The sequence below is a fragment of the Gastrolobium bilobum genome, unplaced genomic scaffold, assembly GCF_033153095.1.
Source record: "Gastrolobium bilobum isolate Gb01-03AN ecotype WA unplaced genomic scaffold, APGP_CSIRO_Gbil_v1 utg56011, whole genome shotgun sequence".
NCBI lineage: Eukaryota > Viridiplantae > Streptophyta > Magnoliopsida > Fabales > Fabaceae > Gastrolobium > Gastrolobium bilobum.
This window is the reverse complement of record NW_026899455.1, coordinates 64682-75289: the sequence shown is the minus strand read 5'-3', so window position 1 is coordinate 75289 and position 10608 is coordinate 64682. Positions and strand designations below refer to the sequence as shown.

The 10608-nt window shown below is 33.6% G+C and overlaps 1 protein-coding gene across 1 annotated transcript; it reads right to left on the bottom strand.

Moving 5' to 3' along the window:
• Positions 1 to 2003: 2003 nt before the first annotated feature.
• LOC133290521 (uncharacterized) lies at positions 2004 to 4257 on the bottom strand. The gene is made up of 5 exons (XM_061488612.1): positions 4159 to 4257; positions 3960 to 4061; positions 3571 to 3870; positions 2756 to 2836; positions 2004 to 2105 (listed from the first exon to the last, which is right to left on the bottom strand). Exons 1-5 carry the CDS (start codon positions 4255 to 4257, stop codon positions 2004 to 2006), a joined length of 684 nt encoding a protein of 227 aa, XP_061344596.1.
• Between the last annotated feature and the right edge of the window lie 6351 nt (positions 4258 to 10608).

The window sequence follows — 10608 nt, the reverse complement described above, 5'->3', positions numbered from 1 at the left end:
ACATCCCTTTCCATCAACATCCCATCTCATGTCCACATTTCATTAAAATGTCCACTTTCCCTTAGCCACAACTTTTTGCTCATCAACGGTGGTAGCCCCAGTAGATAGTATAGCCTCTAGTTACCCTTTAATACATTTTGTTGCCAATCATTAGGATATGAAGTTTGTTTTTGCATTGTATTTAACACTAGTATTGTGTAGTATTTAACACAACTCGATCTTTGTCAAAATGTGCAGATGACTATTCATATAAATCCTTTTTAATTTTACAGGAATTTTTTATGATGGAAACGCTCTTTGCCAGGCTTGTGAACAGTCACTGTCATCTTTGCAGAAATCAACAAGTTGAGATGCAGGGTTAGTTATCATGCTCTGAAATTTCTTCCTGATATAGAGCAGATGGCTGATTTAGTAGCATCCAGGATGATTTACTAGCATCCTTGTTGGCATGCCGACCCTGAATAATAAATTGAATATTTACGTTTATATATGGAATGTTTTTGTCTTTTTAGCTTCTTGTGTTCATTCAACTCAATTTTGGTTCAAATCAACTGAATAATAAATTGACTATTTACGTTTATATTGAACTTTATCCATGAAGATCTCTCAATTTCAATATTACATCCAAATTGGAATGTCATATGTTTACTTAAAAGTGTCAAGTTAACAAATTAGGGGTTGATGGGGGAATAAAATAAGTCAAACAAAAATGCTATAAATCATAATACAACAAACTAAGAAAAAGAGTAATGTTTTTTTTACTGTATAATTTTTTTTTAAGATCACCCCAACATGCCAAATTATACCCCATGTAACTTTTGTTAATTTGTTTGTCCTTGATATCATCTTTAGAATTCTTACAGATTCTAGTGCAAGCCTCAACCTTATATCTATATGCATGTTGGCCACAATTTTGTATCCTTATACTATAAATGTCTTCTATTGCATGCAACATGTGTTTTTCTACATTAACTTTGTTCATTTTCAAATTGGTTTTAGTTATTGGTAACTTCTCTTTAATTTTATAGGAACTTGAGTTTTACACTACAACAATCTCTGCATTTAAAGGCGGTTGGTTTGACGTTCAGAGGCAGTTAAAACCGCCTTGAAATAGTTCGATCGGCGGTTGAACATCCGCATCTGATATGACTGTCGAGATGGCAAACAAAGGCGGTTAGGGAAAAGCGCTGGAATATCTGCCAGAAGAATACAAGGGCGGCTATTAAGGCGGATAAAGTCGACGTAGATTATTCCAAAAACAAGGAAAAACTGATTTCAAGGCGGTTAGACAAACCGCCTCCTAAATCAATATAGTGGTGTTTCATGTGGCGGAATGAGAGGTCGGAAATTATTTGAAAAAAATGCAAAAATTAGTCGTGGCAATTGGTTAACCGCCTCAGAGTAGAGTATTTATTTTTTATAAAAAAAATAAAATAAAAAATTGTTTTATTTATTTAAAAAGAGGTGAAACTTATTTATTGTTTAAACGTATTTATTTTATTTTGAAAAAATAAAAAATCACCACATACTACCACACACATCTGAAACGTATTTAATTTTTTTTTAAAGTGAAATTGTTTTTAATAAATTATTTTATTTGAAAAATCCAATATTATTTTATTCAAGGCTTTATAAACATTGGTGCATGGAGAATATGTATGCAAAAAGTAAACGTCATTCATTCTGTAAAATGGAAAACAGTGATATTCATATATACCAAAGGTTAATATATATACAAAACGGACACAGATAACCAGGGAAAAAATATCCATGTTCTATGCAAAACTAGGTACTTCCTAGCTTACATCCAAAAGATACCCATGTTCTATGCAAAACTAAGCAATTGGTAACATCCAAAAAATACCCGGGTACTGCTGTAGCATGAAAAACCTAAAAATTGAAAATACAATGTTAACATCCAAAATAACCAAATTCTATGTACAACCCAGTAATATCCAAAATACATGTTCTATGGAAAACTTCCAAATACTGGGAAATTAAGATTATGGTGGTGGGGGTGCTTGATTTGATGTTGTTGGCCCATCAGAAGGGTCATGACTAGCATGGGAGGACTTTCTGATTCCAGGAGAGCCCAAGTCAACAACCTGATATAGTGGGGAAAAAATAACATACATTAATCCATTAATTAATTAGAAGAATGTATGTTGAGAAAACGCAAAAATAGAAGAGAAAAGTTAGTTGGAGAATTGCAGATATTTGTGTTACTAACAGAGACAGGTACATGATAAGTACTATTTATACACATAAGAATAACTCATTTCAACAGAACAGAAATAGATTGCTTAATAGGCTAGAAAGTGCAACTGAGCAACCAAATAGTCCATACACACGTAGGACCCAAGACATGTATATATATCCCAGCAACTATATAATCCATACATACTAATAATTGAAGAAATTTTGTAATATATATACCACAAACCATATAATCCATACAGAGTAATAATGAAAGACAACTCAATATACATCCCAGGAAACATAATCCATACACAGTAATATAAAAATAATGTTGAGTATAATAGTACAAGCAACCAGTATGGTATCCATACACACAAATAATCCAAGACAATTACAATATATATATATATATATATATATATATATATATATATATATATAGCAGCAATATCAAAATAATCCATACACGGTAATATTCCAAGATGTTGAGTATAATAGTACCAGCAACCAGTATGGTATCTCTCTACAAACAAATAATCCAAGACAAGTACAATACATAACCAGCAATATCACAATAATCCATAGACAGTAATATTCGAAGATGTTGAGTATAATACCAGCAACCAGTATGGTATCTCTGTACAAACAAATAATCCAAGACAATTACTAAAGGACAAACCAGCAATATCAAAATAACCCATACAGAGCAATATTCCAAGATGTTGAGTATAATAGTACTAGCAACCAGTATGGTATCCATGCACACAAATAATCCAACACAATTACAATATATATATATATAGCAGCAATATCAAAATAATCCATAGACAGTAATATTCCAAGATGTTGAGTATAAAACCAGCAACAAGTATGGTATCTCTGTACAAACAATTAATCCAAGACAATTACACAAGGACAAACCAGCAATATCAAAATAACCCATACAGAGCAATATTCCAAGATGTTGAGTATAATAGTACCAGCAACCAGTATGGTATCCATACACACAAATAATCTAACACAATTACAATATATATATACCAGCAATATCAAAATAATCCATGCACAGTAGTAATCGAAGCCATTTTGAATATGTATACATTCAACCATTTAATCCATACACAGACAACTTAATATATATGCTCTATTATCGTAGACAGCTTAATATTAATCCCAGCACAACATAGGAATTTAAATTTTTTGGGGTAAACATTTAGAAATTTTTATGCAAACTCAGTGAAACAGTATATATGACAGAAGTACCACTAATCTAATACATTGCACTAGAACCACATATTTTACAAAGGAAACAGTAAAAAATTAAATATAATTAAACAACACATGTAAATTTGCAGAAAAGGTGTCATATACCTGATTAGATGGTAACTGACCACCAAAATTATGCCTAAAATGTGCCATTTGCGCTTTGAATGTATCCAGCTCTAGCATCTTGCCCTTTATAGTATCCAATTCTCCTTTCAAGGCATCATACTCAGCTTGTGTAGGACCAGTAGAAGAAGTTGATGCTGAACTGGTAGATGTTCTACGGATTTGACTTGGGACCACTCCAAAACCCATGCCTCTAACCCGACCTGGGTGTTCCTTCCCAAAGACATTTACAAAAGCCTCTTGTTCAGTATTGGCTTGTTCCAACTGTTGAAGTAATTGGTCCTACATACAGGGCATGAGAAGCATGTAAAAGTGCACCTTAAAGGTAGAAAGTAATGTAAAAAAATAAATTACAATTAGAATGGGTATACATTTTTTAGCATAACTTCGTCATTCACAAAATTGCCATCTTTTTTCTTGTGAGAAACAACATACATCTCACCTCTGCTATATTTGCGCCCTTCTTCTATTTCCTGACATTTGGCATAACACAAAGGCCATTATTACAATTATTTATAGAAGCAGAATATAATCATAATCAAAAATTAAACATGTTTTAAAAGACCATACCAGCTCCCTTTTCCTCCTTGCTAACGTCTTTGCGCCAAGTGTATGCGGGATTGTTTGTTTCTGTCTATTTGCAGTATTGATGATACTATACTTCTGCATGTTCAATGAAAAAAATATATATTTTTTTAATAGAACAGACAACAACCGAACACATCTTTTTGGCATTCTTCATTACCTTTGCTTTCTCACTTGTTTTATATGTCAAAAAGCTTGCCCATTGTTATCTTGTCATGCCATCAGGGTAAAGATCAAGGTTTTCCTGAAAAGATTTGTCTTTCTCATATATCTCATTGGCTAGTCTCCACCTATTGTCTTTCCACTTCTTACCCATGTTGCCCGTACAATAATGGTAGTGGTCATCATTATCCATAACGAATCTCCTCTGCAAGAGCTATAAATTATACATAATAATTTAATTAAAACTTAAACATTTTTTAAAATTAAAAAACCATTCTAGCCTTAATAGTGTTGACCCAAACATCTTCCTTGTAGATTTTAGGTACGTCAGGCCACCTTGCATAACTTATAGGGAATATGTTTGGGTTACACGCAATGTGTCCCAAAAATCCACCCAATAGGCCAGCAGCCTCCCCAACAGGTTGATTATCTTCATTCCATTCGATAACTACTCTCTTATGAGGAGGAAGAACCAAAAGATCTCGCACACGTAATCTCTCCTGATCAGCCACTCCATTATCAGCTATTATGTTGTTGTTTAATGCAAGAAGAAGATAAAAAACTGGATTGTGAGAATATGTTAATGAAGTATAACATTAATATAAAAATGCAATATTGGTTACAACAAATGCAGTTACCTAACACATCAACAACCCAATACTTATTGCATGTCCTTTGGGAAGGGTTTCGTGGTATTTGATTGGATGGCTGAGATTGACCAACAAGTGGATCAGATTGAGGAGGTTATGATGTAGGTTGAGCAGATGAAGATGCAGCAGGTTGTGGTGCAGATTGAGCAGGAGAAACTTGTTGGTGGACCATCAAATCATGTGGCTGACTATTCAATTCTTGAGTCGGTACTAGAGAGTTTAAGCTCTGTTCTTGTTCAGTGCTTGTGATTTGATTACCATTGGAGGTTGTCGAGTTGGTCCTTTTGTGAACCTCTTTGTACGTGCCATTGTCCTAATTACACAAGAAAGTTTGCATGCACACATATATAGTGATATAGAATATACAAATCCCATTAAATCAGTAAGATCAGTAAGTACAGCATGATATGTTATTTTTGCAAAATTTAAACCAATGAAATATTACTATGCTAGTGTAACTTTGGTTAATTATACATGCAAATCCAGCATGTACACATTTTGATATTCATTAAACCAGTAAAACAAACATGTACAACAAAAAGGACAATACAGTTGTTCTTTGATAAACTGTTTAACACTATAAGCCTTGTAGTGATGTGAACAAAAAACATCACTTATATGCTAGATACGGGACAATATCCAAACCTAGACTCCAATATAAACAAGTACACTAACTGTATTCAGGAAAATTATTATCATATTTCCATTTCTTCATCCTCGTTTATATTAGCAGGCAGAACCGGATTGTCAACATCCGTGGAAGGTCGTGATAATTGTAGAAGTGTTGTGTCATCCACATTAACATGATCCAAGTTCTGTGAAGGAAATTGGCCAGTCCATGTCATAGTATCTTCACCCATATCAAACAAGTCTCTTGGCTTGACATGAATTGGTATGCTCCAACCTTTTTCTTTTTCTTGTATTTTTTGGGTATGAGTAGTGATTTGAATTTACAGTTTTTCATCATAGGGTGTGGAAACACTATGCTTGAAAGCAGCTCACGGAGAGTAATTATATGTAGATGTGGTAGGATATGGTATTGACTTATAGTGTGGATTTGATTCTAACTTTATCCCTGTAGCAATAGCTGTAATAGAGTATGGGTAAATAGATGTTACCATGGGTGGAGATAGGAAACACATAGGTGGCTGTGAAAGTTCATTTTGCGGGCAATCTTCATCTTTATCGTCATCGAAGCAGAAGTTGTGCGACTGTGGAGAAACGGCTGTGTTGCGTATGTCTCTAACAAACAAGAATCCACGAAGGATGTTCTATGGATGCCCTAACTACAAAAGAAGTGACAAATGTCATTTCTTTGAGTGGCTTGATGAACTAACTTGCCCTAACTGCATACACAAGGCCAAATTATTGAAACTCTATGACAATTTGTTGAAAATATTGGTGGCATTCGTAGTTGTACAAGGAATAGTACACGAGATTAGCTTATATAAGATGTAAAAATCTTGTGGAGTACGGTATTTTGTAGGCTTACGGTTCTAAGGTACATTCTGTCCTTTTCTGTTTGCCCTTACCCCATTCATGTGTCTTTCTTAACTGATATTGTTTTTTTTTCTAGGTCGCCAATTGAAGGGTATCAAGGTATTGATGTGCACGTCAAAAGTTCTTAACTTTTCTAGTCGAGGTTATGAACATTAATAGGGTGCATTGCATAATATTGTAAGCAATACATGATAACTTATAAATATTTTATTATATTATATTTTGAAGTTGTGATGATATCAATAGGGTGCATTGCATTATGATACGTATACAAGTCTTCACTTCTATATTGGTCATAGTAAGTTAGCATTTCATATGCCTTTCAGCCTTCATCAGAGCATACCACATCTCCAGCCTTCACTTGTAAATTCATAACATGGTTTTATTTTTTTTCATCCTAATATAACCCAACCTTACCTAACTTAGTCTGATTAATTTTAATTTTCTGATGCAGCCCCTTATAACTTATTATTACCGCTGCACTCCCTCATTTTAGTGCATGTGCACTAATTACATGCAATTATAACACTTCGATCCTAATTAATTGTGGAAGTCTCACTTTATAGTTTCGACTTAATGTTGGAGTCCATGCTTGATACTTGTATGGAGATCTTTATTGTTTCAAATGCAAAAATATTGATGCAAAATGATACCTGCAGTAACAAGCAACGATCTAAGCACATTCGTGACATAAAATTTGGAATAAGTACAATAATTCCAAGCTAGCAATTGGCATTTCAACTTTGGAATAAGTACAGTAATTAAGCTCATGCTATCAATGAGCACCTCTTATTTCACATACTATATTTTGTACCAAAAAGATATTGGCTTTTGGGTTGTTACCTTTCTTACGTCCGCATATATATACATGCACTACAAAAAACAAGGCCTATAGGTACATTAGTTTAACCACATTTATTAAAATGTTCATAAAAATCCGGAAATACCCCTGATTAGCCACATTATTTTCAAAATGAAGTAAAATTATTTTTGAGTTTTTTATTTTTATTTTTTCTAAAAAATATTTTTCATTTCTATTCACTACTCTGTTAGTCTATTCTATTAGAGAAAAACCCTAAAGTCTATCTTCGTTCATTAGGCTTGGAACTCGGTTCCTTTCTTAATTCCGAGCTTCAAATCGTGGTATAATATCTCAAAGCAAGTAAAATTTCTCAGTGCTAAGGTGACTCTAGTTTCAGATCCTTGTAGATCTATGAAGGTTCTCAATATTTTTTAGTATTATATATTTTTATTTAATTATTTTTGAAATTTCAGGTTTACGTTTCATCTCTATAATTCGAAGTGCCGATCTCAGATCTGGTTTTTTCATGCAATTTTAAGGTTCTGTTTTGGGTAATTCATAGTGGTTCCAGAACAAAACAGAACAGTAGCTTCGGTTTGGCGTCCCACCGCTGCTGGTACGACACTTTTCCTTCCCTTCTTCTTCTGATTTTCCTTGGGTTTATGATTTAGCTACCTGTCAAGAGGACTAAGTTCACTTCTGATGATGATATTTGGGTAAAACCCGTAGACTTTATCATCAATGTGCAAGGGCAAAGTCTGACTCACTCTGTCTCTCAGGGTGGAAGAAAAGGACTAGTATACCAAATTCAATTCATGGAAATGCAGCTTCTGTGGGTAAACTTAGTTGCATGTTTTTAAATTCAGCTTTTATGATAGTTGGATATAGCAACAGAATGCAGGCTATTTATTGAGCTAATGAGGTTAAGAAAATTACACGAACAGAAGCAAAACTATTTCAGTGCTGAAAATATATGAAGATATGTGAACTGACCTAGTGCAAATCCAGTCACCAGTCTTCCATCCTGGGGGAAAATTGTTATCAGATCCACCTCCAGAGGCCTCAATATTTGTCCCAAATCCACAAGAATAATCATCTTTCAATGCACCACATCTATAGCAGCTTGATCTGCTAGCATAGTTGTGAGCTCCACAATTCATAGCGGTGCAATACCAATCCCCTGCCAATGCTTCAGCCCAGTTGTACCTATAAATTGATGGGTCAGGACCTCCAAATTTGGGGTATCCACAACTTTGACATGAATCCCTCTTCTTGAAATTTATGTGCTGGCAAGCATCACACATCCAATCTCCTCCAGACCAACTCATTTTTCCTATTACATATATATATATATATATATATATATATATATATATATATACATGAAATTAGTTTTCATCAACTCACAGTGCATGTATCCTTAAACTCACATGCCAATGAGAAATACTAATAAGTCTTCTACACTTATGAGTACCTAACTTGGAGTTGAAAAGACAGGCAAAGAGATCCATTAAAGTATTGTTTGCATAGGGAACTGTAATCTTAGTATACTCAGTAAAGATTGCACGTCTTGTTTATTTTACAACGCATAATATAATTATTGGAGCTTCAAGTACCCTAATTTCTATATGATTAAACCATGAGGATCCATTTTACAAAAGATGATTGCATGTGACATCCATGTATAGGTAAATTATCTGTGACTAAATTATAAACACATAAACAAGAAGTTTACCTTATAGAAGAATAAAGAGGAAGTGTGACGCAAGCAATGATTTGTTGTCCTTAGAGTAGTAGTTTAAGAACAGCTTGTGAATCCAGATGGTGAGTCTAGTGCACGTCTTGTTTTTTTTTTGTATATCTATGGCCACTAAGTAATTAAGTGTATGGTTATGTGTGTGACTATATATATATGGTTATAGGTGAGAGAGAAGCTAGAGATAGAAAAATAGTAGATATATATGAGGATGTATGAGATATGAGGAAATTGGAATGTTTTAGTTTTGTGATGTCATTGAGGGTTGAAGGGCTTGTATATTTATATATGAAGGATGAGGACAATGACATACATTAAAAGGGTTATGCGAGGGATGGGACATAAAAAAAGGACTTCTGAGGTTTGTATGTTTTCATCTTTTCATAATCTCCACATTTGCACAAAGGACTTCTGAGTCTCTCTGTAGTTTAAAGCTTCTTACCCCACTCCTCATTCTATAGTTTTTTATTTTATTTTATTGCTTCTAATGTTCCTTTTCACTCTCTTCTGTCTCTATGTACTTATAAAAAAGAGCTTGTTAAGAAAAGTAAGCTTTTCCAGTTTTGAAGCATCATGACAATGTTTTGGCACTTCTCCAATTACAAGTGACTTCCTTTGTGTTTTGGCCCCGCATATATATAATCTATAATTTACCCTTTATTTATTTAAACTATTTGGCCCGTTAAACACATTCATTACTACTGTATATATATATATATATATATATATATATATATATATATATATATATATATATATATTATAGGGTTCTTGGATTCTCTGGCCATGTCATTAATTAATGATATGATTTTCTTAGTCGTGTTATGAGAAATCAAGTCAACTTGTTTAGTTGGCAGGTTTAAGCCATCAGGGTTTTCTGCAGTTTTCTGTGAACTGTTATGCGAAAGAAAGTTGTGAACTGAAGCTAAATAAGTTTGTGGACTTGGTACAGCTAAGAACTGAAGGATCTAGTCACTGCTGTCATAATGATATAAACTGTGTAAAAGCTTGCATCACTTGATTTATTTATAAGATGAGAATTGGGATGGGACAGTGTCTTTGTAAATTTGTTTTGGCATAATTTTTGAGTTTATGTTTTTCATGGACCAAGCTAAAAGCAGAATACATGTTTGATGGATTTGTTTAAGCTGATATAGTTTGATTTTGCGAGCAGGGGAAACCAAAGATAGCTGTATATCTTCAGGAAAAATCCACTTGAAGAAGAGCTTGAAACTTAAACAGCTGAAGCGCAAGGGTAATTTTCATGCTTATAATGTTTGTACCTTCTTAATGTCTTGTAATTTGTTTTCTCTTGACCAAATAATATTAATAATAATAATATTCTTTACGAACCTGAGTACTGTGTAATATGCTTATAATGTCTTGTAATCCTGATTCCCCTACTTTGTGCATAGTTGCGAACTTTCTGCCATTGCCTTTGGAACAAGAACTGTTGGGCAATAAATACATTTATCTGCATGCAAAAGTATAGATGACTCACCAAAACCACTTCTGGTTATAAGTATGCATACAATGAGAAAGTGTTAATGATAATTATAGCAAGA